The 20,912-nt window shown below is 36.4% G+C and overlaps 2 protein-coding genes and 1 long non-coding RNA gene across 7 annotated transcripts in view; 1 reads left to right on the top strand and 2 right to left on the bottom strand.

Moving 5' to 3' along the window:
- The window catches only part of LOC132106060 (gastrula zinc finger protein XlCGF8.2DB-like), a 155,349-nt gene that overhangs the window by 13,005 nt on the left and 121,432 nt on the right, over window positions 1-20,912 (top strand). The gene's annotated exons all lie outside the window — the stretch shown is intronic.
- LOC132106171 (uncharacterized) lies at window positions 4,225-12,785 on the bottom strand. 4 transcript variants are annotated; one of them, XR_009424036.1, is made up of 6 exons: window positions 12,563-12,785; window positions 12,402-12,463; window positions 11,970-12,041; window positions 11,572-11,599; window positions 11,262-11,365; window positions 4,225-5,243 (listed from the first exon to the last, which is right to left on the bottom strand). It is a non-coding gene; the product is annotated as an uncharacterized LOC132106171 (long non-coding RNA). The 4 variants fall into 4 exon arrangements; XR_009424037.1 differs by lacking the exon at window positions 12,402-12,463; XR_009424038.1 differs by lacking the exon at window positions 11,572-11,599 and having other exon boundaries at window positions 12,563-12,783.
- On the bottom strand, window positions 18,487-20,781 carry LOC132106085 (uncharacterized). 2 transcript variants are annotated; one of them, XM_059511714.1, is made up of 4 exons: window positions 19,369-20,781; window positions 19,129-19,197; window positions 18,854-19,022; window positions 18,487-18,774 (listed from the first exon to the last, which is right to left on the bottom strand). In XM_059511714.1, the coding sequence occupies exons 1-4, from the start codon at window positions 19,988-19,990 to the stop codon at window positions 18,657-18,659; spliced, it is 978 nt and encodes a 325-aa protein (XP_059367697.1). In that variant the 5' UTR covers window positions 19,991-20,781; the 3' UTR covers window positions 18,487-18,656. The 2 variants fall into 2 exon arrangements, with proteins under 2 accessions (XP_059367697.1, XP_059367696.1); XM_059511713.1 differs by having other exon boundaries at window positions 19,129-20,776.

The raw sequence follows: 20,912 nt of genomic DNA on the forward strand, positions 1-20,912 counted from the left end.
GGGTTGTAAAATGCCACCTTCAGTGTTACACAAAAGTCTTCTACAAGACATGATCGGCTGCTATATATGTTAAACAGATTTGAATTATGCATTTATTCACATATAAACATTGGTCACATTACAAACAGCACATAATTACCTCAAAAGTGAGTGCGTTGTAACAGTTCTAGGTTGAATTCTCTGTTACTAGTGCTTTTTCCGCCACACTAGGGGGCGATATCCTCAGTTTTGAGGGGGGAGGATGCGGATATAAGTAGAGAAGAGGGGGTGGGGGTGACAAAACACATGGATGTGAGCTGTAGCTCAAAGTAGTCATCTGTGGTTTGGTGTTTGAGGAGAAATAGGTATTTTCTTTGCTACTCATTTAAGCCTTATGTTGTGATTGAGCACATGCTAAGTAAATCATGAGACAAGTTTCTCTATTTTGACTGTTTATGCTAAGTTTGGCCGCTTGATGCGCGTGGGAATCATCCATGGATTATTGACTGGGTTTGTTGTCTTTGAACTGCCTAAACCTGTAGAACTTCTTGTGGATATTAACTGACAGAACTCAACGGGCCATCATTGACTTTGGGAATGTTGTACTTGTGACAAGCTGCATTGGAAACCCAGGTTTTCTATCATACGAACGATTGAACTAATATGTAAATATGGTGTGTTTTGCATGGAGGGTAAACACATTTGATGTTACTTGGTTGGTACTTGAAAATAATCACTGATAAAACTCATGAAGGGCACCCTACCTCTTTACAATGATTTCGTTATCTCTTTTGAAGTTTAAGATGGTACGTTACAGCGTCACACTCGAGAATATATTTATAATATTTTATTTCTGTATTTTCCTACATATTACATGGAGATGACTTGAAAAACACACATAAACCATATATTGTTGAAATCATGTGTTTGAGTATCAACTTTTTATTCAGCTTCTATGAATGCAGTTTAGACTCTCGGTTTGAGAGCGCCCCCCGTCTTTGAGTATGAATGAAATACACTGTATGATAGGCTTAGTGCTTTAAAAGCAGGCACATCATTTCAATTAATTTAACAACCTGTCATAATCAGATTTGTATATTAAAAACATTAATGTCAAAATATTTGTGCAATTGTATTTACAGTGTAAATGTCTCTTTAGGGGCAGTTTTTGTGCACACCGTTTTCATTTGATCGGTAACTTTGATCGGAATTACTGAATAAAATGTAAGAATCTGATGTTGGAAATCAATCAAATATTAATCCTTATTTCTGTCTCTCTCTCTCTCTCTATATATATATATATATATATATATACACACACACACACACACACAAACAACAGCTTACACTAACTTCTGGAGGTAAAGCTGGATCACGAACAATTGTTAACAACCTATCCTTCAGGAACAACTTTTTAGTTGTTTAGTTTTTAGTTTATTTTTTATTTTTTCTTAATTTTTTTACAGAACCATTATTTTTTACATTTGATAATGTGTATTTTTTTATGCTGTTTTAAATGTATTACCTTGAAAATGTAAACATTTTCCTACATGTTTGTTAAATCATTACAGGATTCACAAACATTATAGAAAGAACAAATCTCTCTCTATCTAATATATGTATATATGTGTGTGTGTAAAAGTCTTTTCCATCGATACTGAACACGCGTGAACAACAAAGCCTATTTTACCTCACGAATAATACTTAAGCTTCAAATGGGCAACTTCATGAATATGGAAACGGATTTCTCCCGAGTGAGAGAATGAGAAAGCCCAACCTTACCTTATGCTTAGCTTTAAATTATTATTATTTTGTTTATAGCTAAGCCTATATTATTATATACTGCAATTATATTTATCCATTAGAATTCTATATTTTTAATTCTTGTTTTGTTCTGATATTTGTTAAATTTAAAGGATTTGTTGTAAAGTGAAGGGAACTAAATATATCCTGTGTGTACATGATAACATTATTAGGCCAGCCGTTATTATTTCTAAATGTAATAAAATGCAATTTATACATGAATTTTGTAATATAAAAAAAAAAACATGCAGCAAATGAAAATAGGTGATTAATACATTAAAATGAAACCTATACAATACTTTTTTTTTCTCACAAACGTAATTTATTTTTTAGCGTGTTTAAAAATAAATAAAGAAAACATGCAGCAAATGAAAAAAGGCGATTAATCCGTTAAAATTTGTTACTCTGGGTTAACACTAATTATAAGTATAATATACTTCAGAGTAGTGTTGTCAAAAGACCCGGTACTTCGGTACCAAGTCGGTACAATTTTTTTTTAAATGTGACGGTACCAGGTTTCTTTAAGTACCGGTAGTACCGAGGTCCCGTTCAAACCCGGTTCAGCGCTATGATTTCCGCGAAGCAGAAAACGAGGACTGAATCTCAAAATCCAGTCATGAAAATGAAACTTACATTTCAATATGGAGTCATGGGATGTGTCAAAGTTAGCATAAATTAATCAAATCAAATCTCCATATGGACCAGTATCTGTAAATGTTAAGACACAAAAGTTGTTTGAAATATTAATCAGTGTTCTGCGCGTCTCTGTGTGAATTAATGAATGACAGAGACGTGCGGATTTGTTTACTACATAGACTGAAGTGCATGACACTTGCATTAATTTCAGCATCTGAGCTTCAGAGTTCTCAGAGTTCTCTCTCATTTCAGTTCATCTCAATGGACGCACAGCGCACCTGTAATTGATGCTCTCTAAACTCTTTGTGAAGGCGCACGACTCACCGTCGCTTTACTGATAGCGCTGTTTCTCACACATGCAGAGAGAGAGAGCGAGAGTCTTACCACGCTGAATCGACACGCTATATGTAAACTATTCTTTGTTGTCTTCTCCTGTCAAAATAATGGAGTTCATTTAGAATTATTCATAATCATTTTTGATCAAGCAGAAAACATAACGGTTTCTCCGGTAGTGGGCGGAGCTAATGCGCAAATGGCAATTTCATTGGCTGGCGCTGATCTCTTACCGTCCCTGTTTTGATTTCAGCAAATCAGTTTGACCAAACGCAGACAACGTGATTAATATTCATGAACCCAGCAGCTCATCAATTCATAGTGCATTGTATATTCATTATTATGATAGTAGAATTAGTAGTAGTATTATCTTTTAATAATAATTAATATGATCTATTACTATTTTTTTTAACGGAAACCCTCAATGACCAAAAATATCTTAAGCATCACCACCAGTCTTAAGTTCAGTTAAAATGACAAATATGCATTCATTAGGCCTAAAAGTTAATTTTTACATAAAGGCATTGTGCTAGAAATATATAGTATAAAGAATGGCATTGGTTTTATTTTTAGTGCTAAAAAGTAATTTTTTTTTAATTAGCATATTTTTGTGTTTTGCTTTGGTACCGAGAACCGTGGATTTTTACTGGTATCGGTACCGAATACTGAAATTTTGGTACAGTACAACACTACTTCAGAGCAGAGCCTGCATGGGCCTAATCTAGGCTATTTTTTTGTTTTTGTTTTTTCCATTGCATCTGAAAATGACTTCGTTCATCACATTCACTTCACGCGCTCTGGCGCAGATCCCCCTCTCGCGTTGATCAGCTGTGGACGATTTAAAAATGTTTGCTATAAAGGTTGCTGTCCCATTTTATTCAGGAGTTGTTCATGTAAAAAAAATCTATTTATATTTTTAGTTCTAATTATATTATTAACACAAGTTCATTTAGGCTATTTAACATGCACTTTGATATTTTACCATTTTTAATTTTATAAACTTGATATTTAAAAGTTAGTTTAATAGTATTTAAATTCAAGTTTAAAAATAGGTTTTAACTGCTAAATACCAACAACCATACTGCATGTGAATAAATAAAATGCATACTTTTCATAACATTTCATTATTCATAAAATCCATAACATTTCTGGTGTTTGGATTTGTCCCACCCAGCAGAAACTCGTTGAAAAGACGTCATTGGCAGACGTCTAAACAACGTTAAAATTTAGATGAAAAGTGAAAGGTGAAAAGACGTCTTTTTCAGGTCGTCGAAAAGAAATCTATAAAAAGACGTCCAAATTACGTTTAAATGTGGATTTAAAGTGAAAGGTGAAAAGACGTCTGTATAAAGACGTCAAAATTACATCTAAATATGGTTGTAAGGTTAAAGTTGAAAAGACGTCTTTTCAGACCTAATTACAACCGTGAATTATTTTTCATATTCCTAATTAGTGAAAATAAGACAATTCACAGTATATTGACACATTTATTGACACATCTTTCATGTAAATTCTTGATCACATCTTAAGCCTCCTTTGATTAAACAGACCGTAAAAACAGTAATATTGTGAAATATAACTACAGAAATAATTGTTTTCTATGTGGATGCATTGTAAAATGTAATTTATGCCTGTAAACTGAATTTTTTAGACAATTACTCCAGTCTTCAGTGTTACATGATCTTCAGAAATAATTATACTATACTGATTTGCTGCTCAAGAAACATTTCTGATTATTATCAATGTTTAAAACAGTTGTGCTGCCCAATATTTTGTGGAAACCATTACATTTATCAGTATTTTTTTAATAGATCTTGCAAAAGAGTAGTATTTATTTTTGATTTTTTTTTTATCAATTTAAAAGTCTTTACTATAAACTTATCAAATGAATCCATCTTTCTGTATAAATATAATTTTTCAAGACAATAAACTATGACCAATTATAACCACATTAGAACAACCAAAAATTTTAACTCTGTCATTAATTACTTACCCTCATTTTGCCCCAAACCCATAACACCCTTTTGTGCAGAACACAAATTAAGATATTTTTTTAACAGATGCCTTGTGTATGCAAAAAAAAAACCAGCAAAAAAAAAAGTATTCAGAAATTATGAATCCCCAATGGATTTTCACAAAAGCACCTGAGATGGCCAGCTCTCACGCCAATGCAACACTGATGCATCATGGTGCTCTTTTGAATGCATTATTTTATAAATATAAAAAAATCTCAGATTTCATCAAAAAGTTCTGCATTTATGTTTCAAAGATGAACAAAAGTCTGGCTTGGAACAACATGAAGGTGAGTGAAGAAAATCTTTGGTTTAACTAACACATAGGTAAATGGGTTCCCACAGGGCACCAGTAGATCTCTTCCTAATCTCTGTTCTTCTGCTTCTTCTGCTCCTTCCTCCATCCCAATTCTGGATTAATGAACCACGGTAGATGTTTCCACTTTGAATGCTTTAGCCTCGCAGTTTTTTCTCCAGCATCTAAAGTGAGAAAGAAAACAGTAACTAAAATGTAAATTAATAATACAAAAACAAAGGTTGTCCTTGTCCAAAATGTACAAATTAAAGTGTACTCGTTCTTCATGAGGAATTATTAACTAATCAGTATGTCAGGGGTTGTCAACTCTGGCCCTTAAGGTGAGACTTAGGTCTCTGCAGAGCAAAAGTGGGCGTTTATGACTTAGTGTGTGTTTTCAAACTGCTGGATGTTTCTAAATCATGCAATCAAAATGATCCCCCTTACCTAACCCCACCCCTAAACCTACCGTCACTACGTCAGCCAATCAGGTATCATGGTCTAAAAACACCCTGATCTGGTAACTCCCATTACTTTCCTGCAGAGACCTATGCTTGGCTTAAGGTCCACTGTCATGCAGAGTTTACATCTCAATCAGCTTCACAGTTTGCCAAGTTGTGAATATATTGTGTACATACATTTAGGTACTGGTAAGCACTGTGCCTCACTAAACACTGGTGGCTATTTCTGTCCTCATTGTACAACATCACTACTGACATTAATGCAAAACAGTAAAACTGATATCTTTTTTTAATGCTATTTACAGCACATTATGATAAATACTTTATTACATGTATGTGCAAGATTTAATTCATAAATTAATTGGAAATGTTTACTAGATTAGACATTACCTTTCTAGTGATATGTTTATGCTGAAATATATTATTAGTTTGTGTTTTAAAATCTTATTACGTGTAATCCTATAGCGAATTATCAGTGCACCGTAAAAAGAAAATTGTAATTAAGGCAGCCCTTCACCACTGACTACTGAGCAACGGACCAGGGGTGCGTTTCCCGAAAGCATCGTTGGGCAAATATGGTCGCAAGTTCCGTCGTTATCAGCATAGTTCAACGATTTGGTGTTTCCCGAAACCATCGTTCCAACGAACGTTTGCAAACTGCATCGCAAACTTGTGTGGTTGGAACGACAGCTCTTGACCTGTGGTTAGAAGCATAGTTCCTTGTTAGTTTGTCGTGTCGACGTCATTGATTTCGCAGCAGCTGGGATGTGTTCTATTCAGAGCTATCGACCCTATAGCCTATTTCTTTCGAAGCTTTCACCATCCAGTTTAAGTGATTTGGATGACTTAAAGTCGAGGTGCCTAGGTTTTACACAATTTGCTTTCTTCATTACAAATTATTTGAAATGATATAATAGCATGATGATCGCAATTATTCTCCCTTCCAAGTGCCCTACGAAATGATTATTTATGCCGGTTGGGACGCAGTCTTGGTTTCGTTTGTGCGAAGAAACGGTGAGTGTGCAAGTGAGTAGCTTTGTTAAATTCCCAAAGACAAATTGTCATATAGCAATATTTTACAAAAAAATATTTTAGGGGTTTACCCTTAAATAGGGTGACCACCTGCTAATAAGCCCAAGGGGGGACAAGGGGTATGTTTCTGAGGGTCAATGTGGGACACTGCCTTGTGCGGCGGTGCCCCCACCCCATGGGCAGACTCACTGATAGTGGTTTACCCATTTCTAGCACATACCACCTTACATGGTATATTAATCAGTGTTTGGAATAACGCCGATGGCGAGTCAGGAGCAATCCGATGAAAAGCTGGCATTTTCAAGGTGGAGATATAAGCACTAATTCAAATTCATTGTGGTCAAAGGCAAGAATGTGCATGTAATGTGTACATGTAATATGTGACACACGCATCTACAAAGCTAGTGGCCAAAAACACTTTTCTTACAAAGATAATACTTGGAAGATAAAACTCTTGCTGTCTGTTGACGTGCAATAAATATTGAAAGTTATGTACGAACACCTGTCTGTTCTACTCATTTTAACTGACTTATGAAAACCGCTCCAAAAAAAAAAAAAAAAATTATTTGACACATAGCAACTTTTTTTTTTATTTTTTTTTACAGTAACGGAAATAGTTACGTTCCCTGGTAACAAGTTACTTTTAGAGTAATTCAGTTACTAACTCAGTTACTATTTGGAACAAGTAGTGAGTAACTATAACTAATTACTTTTTTAAAGTAACGTTCCCAACAGTGATATTAATAATGCCCTATTCCCCTAAACATGTGTAATTGCTGATGTATGCTCATGACAGAATTGACAGATGCACTTCCACTTACGATTTACTTTAGCTATTTTATTTATTTTTCATTACAATTTATTCACTTTAAATAAATTATAATATAAAATTATAGGATTAAAATGAATTGTAGTTGCTCAACACCACAGGAACAGTTAAAAAAAATAGTCTAAACTCACAACTCCAGAGGTTTACGGAACGAGAAGGGGGAGAAAGGATGGTGATCTTGCATGTTAGTAAAGGCAGACGCATGAAAAAACAACAGTTTGAAACAGGACACACCTTCTCTTTTTTAATTGATGATGGCAGTGGCTCACTTTCTCCATTTTTCGAATTGGAAAGCATGCATCTAAAAGTTCCTTCCCAGTGTGTCTGGTATGCACGTGCGTGCGCTGTCATGACAACAACGAAAAAGTTGACAACAACCTAGTCAACCAAGTTCATTTGGCTGCCTGGGGCTCGAGGATATAGAGCGACCAACCTTTTTTGAGCAAGCATTGATTATGCGTGACACAGTCTCAATTTGTGGGACGCATGAATTGGGCTTCAAACGCTGTGCGCGCACGCGCTACGCGGGACGGGTGGTCACCCTACCCTTAAATATTAAATTGTATCTGTACTGTGGCATTACACATATACGCAACACATGCAGTGCTTAGCGCTAAGGAAACGTAGGCAGATTCAGATATATTTTATTCAGACATTTAAACATTTAACAAATGATGACATAAATCAACATAAAGTCTGAAAAGGAATAGGCAGAAGCAAAAGCTTATTGCGCCTATCCTAAATTAGCCTATAGGCTAATTTACATATGTTAACATAGGCTATTTAAAATACTACACACTCAAACCACAGTATTGTTTGTCAATGAATGAAGAAATTTTTTATAAATAAGCAGTTTTGTGTAGTAGAATATAATATTCTCATGGTGTTATGAGAAACAAATACATATTTATTGTTTGCAAAAGTATTTAAGTGAAGTCTGCTGGGGGAAAACATAGGCAAATAAACAACATTATTTATTAACACAAGTTATGTCAGATTAAATTAAACAAATAATAGAAAACACAGTATCCAAACTGTAAAATACTGTATTAGCCTACCCTCCAAACATATTCTGAATTAAAAGTTATCTGACTTCTGCTCCTGCAGGATGCATTCTGCCTTGATCTGGGTTCAAAGGATCATCATCATCATCATCAGAAACAGCATCTTCCTTACCATCGGCTCCAACGGCATCAACTTCCTCCTCAGGAAGCTGGACATTTTCCCTGACTGCAATGTTGTGGAGAATTGTAGTAACCACAATAACAGAACAGCTTTTGGTGGGGTTTAGCTTCAGGCCACCACTGGACTTGCTGATGCAGTGAAAACGTTGTTTCCACAGTCCTATAGTCCTCTCCACTATAGAGCGTGTCCTTCCATGGGCCTGATTAAACCTTTCCTCTGCACAGGTGTCAAGAGGTAGGGCGAAGAGGATATCCACTGTCTCCCAGGAGCCAGCTATCACCAAAACTACCGTCTTCAGCCATTTGGCAAATTGCCGAATTGGCCTGGAAGCACACATGACTTTTGCATGGGCCATTTTGCCACAATGTCAGTGAACATTCCCTGGTGATCACACACTACTTGAACATTAATGGCTGAATAGCCCTTCCTGCAAATGTACAAGGGCTCATATACCTCAGGGCTTAATACTGGGATTAGGGTGCCATCAATGATGCCAATCACTCTGGGGATGTTGTCAAGATCATAGAATTGTTGATTGGCCAGCTGTATTTCCTCAGGAATTTTGGGGAAAACCAGGATGCTCTTCATCAGCTGTAAAAGCAAAGGTGTTACTGTTGTCACAGTTTTGCTGACTGAAGACTTGGCCATCACCCCATCACCCACCACCTCCATAAAACTTCCAACAGCAAAATAACGCAGTGTAGCTAACTACTGCACCTCTGGACTTAAGGCGTAGTTTCTTCTTGTTGCCCTCTGAAGGTGTGGTTTTACTATCTGAAATAATTCAAGGATCTTGGTCCTTGGAAGACGGAATTTTCTTAAAATTGCATCATCAGATAGTGAGTCAAGAGGGGTAAAATTTGTCCTTATGTGGGCATTTATATAAACTGATTGACTTCTCAGTCGCCTTCTGTGCTCCAGCTGTAAGAATCTTTGTAAAGCTGCCATTGTTGAGCATGTGAAACACACATACACACTGTTTTATCAGGAGAGGCATTAGTACACCTGCTTTTGAGTTAATAGAAACACCTTGGCTAATAATCATTCTAAATTAATTAAATTACTACAATTAATTATTACCATCTTTGATTTGTTATAAGGTACAACATTAATATATTGTATATGTTGATTTGTTTTAAAATCAAGGGCTTGCTGGCTTGTTGTTGCAGGAGTTCCAATTTAGGCCTCCTATAGGCCATAACCTCCTGATGATGTTGGCCTTTCTGCTCCTTCAGGGCCCTCAGTTCTCTCCTGATTCCCTGGAGTTCAGATAATTTCTTCTCCGACTGAAGCAGCTTCTCACTGCAGCCACAACGTCCCCTGTTTCTCCTTTGGCGGGAGATTAATGGCTGGTTTTCTGGAATGCCAGAACGACGTTCCACAGCACATGAGGAGGCCTCAGACTGAGGGGAGTCAGAAGAAGGAAGCAATAGCCCAAGACCAGGACTCATTGCTGATGTTCCAGGGCCAGGCTGGAGGGGTTCTGATGTTCCAGGGCTAAACTTTGAATTCAAAGGCCTGGTGGATGCACATGCATCTATGCCTCCAGGGATCCCTTCCAAGGCCTCAGGCCCCAGGATGGCCAAAACTCTCTCTTCCTCTGCAGTCAGAGGAGGAACGGAGTTGATACCCCCACCAGTCTTTTTTGCTTCCCTTCTACGTGCTGCAGCCCTCCGTTTTGTCACACTTGCGAAGTCCGTCCACTTTTTTCTAACTTCTTCTGGGCTTCGCTCATAACCATAGCCAGCAGCATTTATTTTTTGGGTGATTTCCGCCCAGGATTTTTTTTAATCAGCATTTGTAACACAATTTTTCAGCTTTGAAAATAGCTGTATTGTTTTTCATTCTCCACCTCCTCCAAAAGAACTAACTTCATTTTTTGAAAATTGTGGTTTTCGCGTCATTTTCATATAGGTCATATGAACACATAGCTGTATGGCAAGGGAACTTAAATAGGTAGGCTAATGATCTTAAGCAAAATATGCAACAGGTCTACACAATAGTATAACTATCACAGTGATCATTGGTCAACAGTAAAACTCATCATTTATTTTCATTTTCATTGTGCTGATCTATCAATATTCAATAAGAAATGTATAATTATGAAATTGTGAAATTAATAGTTATAGATTTTAGGGATCAGAGAAGACAACATTGTGTTTATATATGTATATATTTTATTGTGCAAAGAATGAATGTTGAGTTGTTAATGTAATTACTCCACATCGTCACTAAGAAAGCACAATCAAAAAGAGAAAAGAACCAAATTTACAGCAGGTGGCGATGTGTGCTCATAGCACCAGTCCGCCATTAGATCGAAGTAGAAGAACATCATAACGACAGCTCCAACCAATGTGGTTCAAGCCATGGTTTTGCGACACAGGTACCATGGTTTCGGGAAACAGTAGTGATTAGCTAGTTGATCTCTTTAAAGATGCATCGTACTATGGTAGTTAAACCAGCGAGTTGCATTGTTGTATGGGAAACGCACCCCAGAGTGATTCACCCCCAGAGTTTACGTCCACACATGATCACACTCACCTGTTTGTGACTTATAGTTAGTAAAACTGAAGACCTTGATTAATGTGTTCAGGTGCACTGCACTAGGTTGGTGCAAAACTCTGCATGTAAGTGGACCTTGAGAGACAATGTTGAGATCTCCTGAACATGGACTATAAAGAGACACAATGACTTACAACACTGGTGTCCAGTCCTGGGCTGGAGGACCACCGTTCTGCAGAGTTTCTGCTGAACCTTGAGCAGCTGCTCAGGTCTGCTTAACTGGGGTTGGAGCAAAACTCTGAAAAAAGAGAAGACAACCAATATTATAATGTTAAAAAGTTAAACAACGTTAAATAATTTGATCCATAAATATGCACAACATGTGAAAATGCACAAAGATGACAAGAAAGAACTTTCAACACACTGAAAAATAAGCAGCAATATTAAGTCACACATGCATTTTCATTTCTTCTTATTATTCCTCTTCCAATAAGTTACAATTACCTTGTGATTTATCAATGATTTTCAGTCTCTGAAATAGAAAAGATCTATCAATGATGAACTATTATTTACCCCGTTTGTATCTGTGAGGCATTCATGACACATTTTACCAGTGTGTTAAGATCAGTAATTATGACTGTCGAATGTCTGACTTGACTGTGTATTCTGCCCCCAAACATATGATTAGACTATCAGTCGAATATCAGCAAGATTCGAACATTCAGATTCGACTATGAAAAACCTTAGTCGGGTCACCCCTAGTAATTTCACAATGTTACTATTTTACTGTATTTTAATAAAATAAATGCAGCAGTGGTGAGCATAAAATATTTATTTTAAATACATGATAAATCTGACCCTTAAACGTTTGAATGGTAGTGTATGTTTGAGGTATTACTTACTAGTAATATGTTTCATAATGTCTAAAAATGTTCTTCAGCTGGATCCACGCACGGCCATCAGCATGGAAGAATCTAGAACATAAACAATCTGTCATTCTGTCAATCTGTCAAAGCCAACAATATTTATTATACAATGCCAGGTTTATTATAAATAAACTATAGCGGAGGTGAAATGCAGAAAAGAAAAATAATTTACAGATTATACAAACAAAAAAAATTAAAAGAATAATAACAGAATTTAAAGTTTTAGATTTACTAACCGAGTAATACTCTTATAGTGTGGACATCAAAATAACTAACAGGCAAACAAACACACACACACACACACACACACATATATTATGAAAATATTATATAAACACACATATAAGAAAATTACAGATTCATGCTGATGTAGGCGAAATATATTATGAAAGATGCATATAAAGTTACCTCTTGTAGTTAGCATTACAGATGAGATGCTAACAGACTTTTTCTGAAGACACTGACCATTTCTATAAAGTACATTTTCAACGTAAGCGTGTCATTTACATGAAAGAAAGTTTCAGGGACACTTTTATGTAATATTTGTGTAATTTAGGGATTAAACTTACCTGAAATTAGTGAAAACAACCATTAGAGACAGCATCCGTTCAGCTGTTTGACGGTTGAGCTGTGCCCCGTTTCCATGGTGACTTCCTCCGCTCCAGTTCAGCACGTGCCCATCAAGTGTTTTCAAAATATTTTTCAATATATTTAACAGTGCTTCAGACATGATGTCTAATATATTTCTTCACTAGCTTATGTTAATGGCTTTGTGGTGGAAAATAAAAGGCTTTTTTTCTGATAAATTTGGACTAAAGCCCATCTACATCTATTTTGGGGCTAAATATGGATAAAAAAAATAAATTAATAAAAAAAAAGACGTTAAATGTCGCTTTTTGGACTTAATTTGGACCAAATCCGACGGACCAAACGAAGACCAATTTTCAAAGTCGCTTTTTGGTCTAAAAGATGGCCATGACGGGCCGACTTGATTTAGACCAGAAAACGACGTCCAAATGACGTCTAGTGCTGGGTGGGGTACTTTAATATAATGAGCTAAAAGTTTAAGAATAACCCTAGACTGGTTCTCTCTCTCTCTCTATTTAACAGCATTAGCTCAATAAAATACGTCTTCCTTCAGGTAGAATTAATGTTTTCCTGCTTGCTAAATGTTGGGCTCATTATCAATAAGTTGTATTCGCCTCAATCTGATTCAGTAAAGTCAAACCGCAGACAGTGAAGCTGTGTCTGAGTCCCGTGCGCTGTGAGGCGGGAACAGAGGATTCCGCTTAAAGCCTTTCACAAACATCCACGATCACAAATAACAATGATTTTCGTACAATAATGATTAATTATAAATTGATGATTTGTTATTATCATTATGGTCTTGTGAAAATAATAATATGGGCTGCGAGAATATAATGAATACAAAGAGTAGTGCTGCTGAGTGCAGGCATGTTTCAGCCCAGTAACACACCGTTCCTCGGAGCCAAAACACAGACTGAATTCTGTTCAGCTGGAGGGGGTTGGGTATGGGATCAAATTCCCGCCAAATATATAGCGGTCACGTATGTGAAAATATAACGCTAAAATAAATGCAAAGTTAACCAGAATTTCAAACAACGCGGTCACGGATATAAAAATAATAAGCGTGAATCAAACTTTTAAACAAGTTTAAAATTATATTGCTCAAAACTGAAAGATGCATTCAAAATGATCTGAATCGCACACAAAATCATGTTTTCTGCTCTTTCATTTTTTGTATGCCTGTGCTCTTTTCTCCTTTGCTCTTGTTTTTCTACATTCTGCGCTTGCGTTTCCAAAAGTTGCCGTTAGAGTTTCATGTAAATCAGGGGCGGGTCTTAGCATCACCATTGGTCCACTAGTTCTAGATTGACAGCTCATCCTCTAGCCAATCAATCGAAGAGGGAAGTTGACGTCACTCCAATGCGACTCATGGATGGATGCTGTGGCTAATTTCTACAGGTGTGAAGATGGATCATTAGCGTGAAAATCTCAGGTAATTGAACATGAATATATTGGTAGTGGGTTAAATCGGATATATTATAGGTGCATTAACTGATCGCTTTGATTTGTTTAGATAATTTCACTTAATATTTCGTGTATATTCACAGGCAGTGTCAAGGCTGCTTTTAGAGAGACTCTTGTCGCGACTACAGGAAGCCATGCAGCGCTTGCCTCTGGACCTGGATTATTTATATTTTATTTGCACAAATGGTTTAACATTGATCACTGCACACACAAGTCGTGTGCATATGCCTCAAGAGGTAATGCGGTGCCTTTCTCACCTTTGTTCTGTACTTTCCAATCGTCTGGACACCAGACGTTCCTCTTCAGTTGTTGTGAGTGAAATTGCTGGACCAAGGGGACGTCCCAAACTAATTGCATCTGATCAGCACCTCAGACATTTAATTGAACTTGGTCTGACTGTACCTTGCATTTCTAAACTGCTTGGTATGTCAACACGAACCGTGGAACGAAGAATGCACGAGTTTGGCATTACAGTGAGGGGTGTTTTGTCTTTATTTATTTTTTTTATCCAGGACCTTGACATTTTGCTGCAAGATGAGACTTACCCACTGGAGGAGAACACTGGAGTAGTGGTCCCTCAGGTTGAGTCTCTGCTCTCAGAGGATGAAATGGCACGTCTCAGGACAACCATTAATCCTGTCGCAGAGTCCAGAGACTTTGGCCAAGATATATACTTAGTGTTACATTTTGTGCAACAGGTTATTGAATAGCACTTTAAAGCTTAAAGGAGAACTCCGGTCAATTTTAACATTGAGCTAATTGTTTTGTATATTTGGAGTGCTGTCAATACAGAGAACAACGACAAAAATCGGTGTATATTTTTTAATATTTGTACAAGAACTCATGATTCTAGGATAACACTTTACAATTAGGTTCAATAGTTAAAGATTAGTTAATGTATTAACTAACATGAATTAACCATGAGCAGTACATTTGTTACTGTATTTGTTAATCTTTGTTAACATTAGTTAATACAAATACAGCTGTTTATAGTTTGTTCATGTTAGTTCACAGTGCATTAACTAATGTTAACAACAGTTTAATAATGCATTAGTAAATATTGAAATTAACATTAACAAAGATTAATAAATGCTTTATAAGGGCAGTTCATGATTAGTTCATGTTAACTAATGTAGTTAACTAATGAACCTTATTGTAAAGGGTTACTGATTCTAGTATAAACTTATATTTTCCAGTTGTACAAAAAGACAGACTACATTACCTCTGAATGTTTCATGTCCATTGTAATTGAGATGGTCCTTTTCCCAAGCCCTGCTTGAACAAGCTTGGGTTCATGTGCAGGAGGAGGGGTGGTTTCAGAATGTTTATCAAGAAGATATACATTTAAATCAAAAGGTTTAAACCCTTTTGAAGTCTTGGTAAGTGTTCTGGATGCTACATTTATTCTTTTTTTCCCGCAGATTGCATGTCTTCGGAAAATGCTAGGAAAGGACCTATAAGGAAAATTATTTTATTCTTATTATTATTCTTTTATTTTTATTTTTTCAACAAAATTTGTAGGTACATAGTCAAACAAATAATTTTGTTTAACTTGGTAACATAAATTTTAATTGTGTAGGGGTTTGACCATGTACATGACAAAGTGCCTTAAAAAGCTTTAAAAATATTGGTAAGGGTTTCCATGCTCTGTATGGCCAGCAACATGCACCTGCCCATTTCCTGATCAATGGTGCTATCTGTCTGTCTTTGTTCTTGTACCGCTGGCCGCTGCCCCTGAACCTGCACTTGAACTTGTGAACGTGGTGTTACAGGATTAAGAGTCTGTGTTAGCGCAGAGATGAGGCTCTGTGCTGCACTAACCACATCTGGGTACTCTGCCTGCTAAACACAAAGTTAACATTAAGATTTATGCAATAAATAATGAAAAAAATGTTATATTGTGCATTCAGAAAGTATTCAGAACACTTCACTTTTTATAATGTTCTCATTGTAAGTACCCTCAAACCAATGACAACAACATACATTTTGACACATGTATAAAATATTAAATAAAAAAGGACTTGTCCTGGAAATACAGACATGTGCCACTGAAAGATCTGAATACTTATGGTAATGTGATGATATTTCAGGGTTTTACATTCCATACATTTGCAAAAATGTCAAACCTATTATCATTTCATCATAATAGGGTACAGAGTAGCAAAAATGTAAACAATTTCAGCACAAGACTGCAACATATCTGTAGACAAAATGAGTCAGACTACTTTATGAATGCACTGTATTTACATTTAAGGTATTTAGTAGGAATACTTATTCTGTTTTGGCAGACATTAATCCACTCTGTTACCAGGCGGAATTTCTCAAAACGAGAAGACAAAGATAATTACACCCACAAAAGTTTTGGGAACGGATTTATTGACGTGGTGACGACTGATCACTTCATACTGATTTCATTGACTATCGTGGAAACAGACATTACAATTGGCGTCCCATTGAGTTAGAAATACGAATAGGATAAATATTATCATCATTCTTATGGAAAAGCAGGTCAAGAAGACTACGCTGTTACAGCTAGCAAAATCATCTATTCACACCAAGCCAGTCTTTCTAGATATACGGCCAATAACCGTAATGCCTCCGATAACTAAACACAACTAAAACACGTGTTAACGGGCTAAATGATGGCGTACTCGGAGAACTTTTTTTTAACTTGCAGAGCATTCATAACACACATAAGACTATGTATCTATCACCCACTACCAATATATTCATATATATTTCAAATATAGACTTTGAAACAAGCATCAAATAAACGAGGCATCCACACTAGTGCCTGTGCCACTGAAGACATTAAGTTAAATTACGCATCTTTTCTAAACTTCATTGGTGATCCGACACAATGTACTGTGTTGTTTCCTTGATTTATAGTCAGTGTTTTGCCTGCTATTGTTTTTATGCATGTCATACATATCGTTCGTTTGTTAAAGAGGCGATCTGTCGCTGGACTGTATTGTTTATAAAATCATATATTTTTTTGTTTTTTTGCCGCTGTGGTTAGTGGTGGAAGGCATCAGTTTTCTCTTGTGGCTGTTAGAGCATTTTATTATTGTGTGGGCTGTTGTAGCTTAGTGGTTAGAGAGTCGGGCTTGTAGCCCAAGAGTTTCCGGTTCCAGTCTCACAGCCGGCGTGTTGCGACTGTTTATTAAAATTGTTGCGTTTTGTTGCACCCGCGTGTTGCGGGTGTGTGTGTTCACCAGTCACTGGGATGGGTTAAAGAGGTCACATTTCGAGTATGCGTTTCACTTATTGGTATCCTCATCCAAACACACACTCCTGTCCAACCCACTTGTTACACCACTTCTGGAAAACCATTTATTGCTAAGGTAAGCTAATTGTCATGATTTCCATATCAAAATCAGAAAATAACCACCTGTAGATGCTATTTACACTAAGAAAAATACAGATATATTTTTATTTTCACTAAGTGACAATATCAGCATTTTTACGTAATGCTATTTACATTAGGTGTAAATAATTTTCATTTAATAAATATAATTATCAAATTTGCAGTAAGTGTAAATACTAATTAGATGCTAGCTATATTGGCAGATAGTTGCACCTTAGTATTTTTGTAGATTAACAGGATCCAATAATTATCATAGAGTGCAAATGATTATATTTATTAAAATTGTTAAATGGATGCTACATTGTTGTGAGAATAAAAGCCTTTCTAACACCGACCCCCAAGCCTACCCAATAAATACTTTATTTTTAATAAACACTCTTCTCTTAATAAAGCACTTTTTTTCCACTTTTCAAACATTTTCATTGCAAATAAATGGCTTTTTTTAATCACAAAAAAGCCAAATCTATAAGCCAGTGGTTCTCAAACTTCCTCGGCGTGCACCCCCATTTAAACCAAATGTACAGGGACATCTTTTTATACTGTGTGACTGAAGTAATGCAAAAAAAATTTTTTTTTTAAATACTCTTGAAACACAAATTTTTGTAAAATGTTATACAATAAATTATGGTAGCCAGAGTATTGCTGTAAACAACTTCAGATTTTTATTATATAGCAAACCTTCAAGATCAAACAATGGAAAAACACTTCCCAGCAAAAGTCATGTTTTAGAACACAAAATTGTTCAAGTAAAAAAAAAAAGTCGACCTGGATTCTGATAATCCTGAACATGTCACATGGGGAAAATGGATAAAGCATGTTTCAGAACACAAATGTGTTCAATTTAAAAGAAACAAAAACACTGGGCCTGGATTCTGATAATTTTGAAGTTTATCACATCACAAGGTAATAAAAATGATTTAAGGAACAGAGCGCTGCACTGAAGTACAAAAAGTCGGTCTTGTCCTGTTCTTCAGCGAAATGTCAGTCTTCTGAAAGACCACATCTGTGGGGACACACACAGTTATAATTAAAACCCAAAACAAAAGAAGAGCAGAAACAGCAACAAGTCTTAACCAAATACTCTCAGTTTTGGTCACAGACAATTACATCACATTTATTGGAGTTAATTATAAAAATTATTGTCCTTTGGTGCACTTTATCATCGATGAATGATAAACACAGAAGATGAAGTCTACCACTACTATACAAGACAACAGAGCTTCTATACCTGTTACTCTCCCGAGTCAAATGCAGCAATTTTTGACGTCAAGACTTAATACTCTGGGGTTGACAGAGTACGCTCTCTTTTTCTCTCTCTTTTCCACCTTGGTACCTTTATGAGGATTTATCCTAAAGATGCACCTTTAAAACACAACACAAACAATATCCTTAAATAATTGTTGTATGCTTCTTAACCAAAGGAATGCAGTCTATGAATTACCTTTGCAAGAATTCTAGTGTGGCTCCCAGTTCTACAGGGTAACTGATGTTCAATATATAGTAAAGAGAGAACATCAGATACAGGGCTTCTGTAAAACTCAAGAGATGGTCATTTACAATCATCTGGTCTACTGCTACCATGTACACACCGGCTGTCAGTGGGTTCTCTCCTTTGAACAAACACAAAATCAGTAAGACATAATATTAAACAGAATGTGAGTTCTGGTCACCCCGAAACCAGGAATTATTGTGTTGCAAGATCATAGTAATACCCACCACACACTACTATACATGGTGTTGCTGGAAGCTGTTCTGAGCATATATCACTTGGAACAGAGGTGTCTTCTACCATCACAAGAAAGTGGTCTTGGTCATTTTTGAAATGGGTTAGCAGCAACATCACTGCCCCACAAACATGATCCCCTCCAGCTCTATACTTTGTGAGTATTCTCCCTGCTCTGCTTGCTCTTTCTGTGCACTGAAATTGAAAGTACTCCAATATTCTTCTGAACTTACTGGAAGCAGATTCTTCAAAGCTGTTGTTTATGTCAATGCCAGTGAGCTCTTTAAAGTGTGCTTTCATTCCTGCTGGCTGAAAGAGATATGGCCACTCATCAAGTAAATCTTTGGTTTCCTTTCCAGATTGGATGTTGTTTCTTTGAGAGGTGTAAGTAGAAGTCATTAAGTCATAGATTGTCTTTACATCACTTTCATTATTTTGAAACATTACTAGCAACTTCTCTTTCTTTTCCTGCTGCAATTCGGATGTTTCTCCAACTAGCAGTTGTGGATCAGAATGTATACAACCATATAACAATTTTCGTTTCTTTGTTGATACTTCTAGAGTACCACAAAGTGGTGAACTAATAGCTTTTGCTCTTTTAAAATTGTCAATTCTACACACCAGTTGTTTGAGGAGAGAATCATATCCACTTCCTACAACCTGGGAATTAATCTCATCTCTGAAAGACTTTGGGTATGCAATCACCATTTGTCGGGCTATTTCTGAAACATGTTTTTTTGCTGGACATTTGCTGACTTCCAGGATCTCAGAAGCAACAATGCGGACCAACTGTCTTCTCTCAGAGCAACTTGGCCTTTCGCCATTTTGCAACTTTTCCATAAAACTTGCTGGCATTTTTTGCCATGGAACATCAAAACTATAATGCCAGTCATGGTCATAAAACGAAGTTTCACAGCTACTGTCACCTAGAAGATAAACCAATGTCCACAGGTTACAGGATGAACACTTTTCATACAGCTGTAATTTTTTGGCAAAATTGCCTATTCCCAAGCTGCAGATTTATTGGAGTTTAATAACGGACAAACAGAGATGGCATAGGACTTTGTGGGTTGTTCATGTGCCACTATATAGAGTATGCATTTAAAGTGGTGCACAGACTTGTTTTATGTCCGCAGTGCATTATTGTCAGAGGGGAGACTGTTGTGCATTTTTCACAAGGACCGCAACAAATCACTAGCATGAAATGGGCACATTTAACGTGTTGCTGGTGATTTGCTGCACTGTGGCCCTGTAGTTGCTCTGAACAATGCACAACAGTCTTCACTCTCCGCTGGCATAAGCTGCGGACTCAACTGGAGACGTTTTGGACATTCATGCACCAGGTAATCACCACATTTGGAATGGATCACAATGTATGCAATTTCCAAAATCAATGTTTTGAGGCCCCGTGCTATCACAGTTTGATTTGTGCCATTAAACTACACTAGTCAAAATTTTAAGAGGATCAAAACCTTTCATAATAGTTGTCTTAAAACCAATACCCAAAACTCTTCAAATGTTGACTAGTGTACAATAAATCTGCAGATTTGTATACATATACACATATACCTATACAAACCCGATTCCAAAAAAGTTGGGACACTGTAGAAATTGTGAGAAAAAAAGGAATGGAATAATTTATAAATCTCATAAACTTATATTTTGTTCACAATAGAATATAGATAACATATCAAATGTTGAAAGTGAGACATTTTGAAATGTGTCACTTTCATGGAATGAAATGTCTCACTTTTTTGGAATGTGTAGCTCTCATGGA

The sequence above is a fragment of the Carassius carassius genome, chromosome 26 (genome assembly GCF_963082965.1).
Source record: "Carassius carassius chromosome 26, fCarCar2.1, whole genome shotgun sequence".
Classification (NCBI taxonomy): domain Eukaryota; kingdom Metazoa; phylum Chordata; class Actinopteri; order Cypriniformes; family Cyprinidae; genus Carassius; species Carassius carassius.

Bases quoted from the DNA above. Each gene is read 5' to 3' on its own strand.
- LOC132106085 (XM_059511713.1), bottom strand. From the start codon at position 19,990: ATGCCAGCAAGTTTTATGGAAAAGTTGCAAAATGGCGAAAGGCCAAGT. The intron at 19,023-19,128 runs GTGGGTATTACT...GTTTGTTCAAAG, and splicing joins ACCATGTATAGTAGTGTGTG to GAGAGAACCCACTGACAGCC. The intron at 18,775-18,853 runs GTAATTCATAGA...TGTGTTTTAAAG, and splicing joins ACACTAGAATTCTTGCAAAG to GTGCATCTTTAGGATAAATC.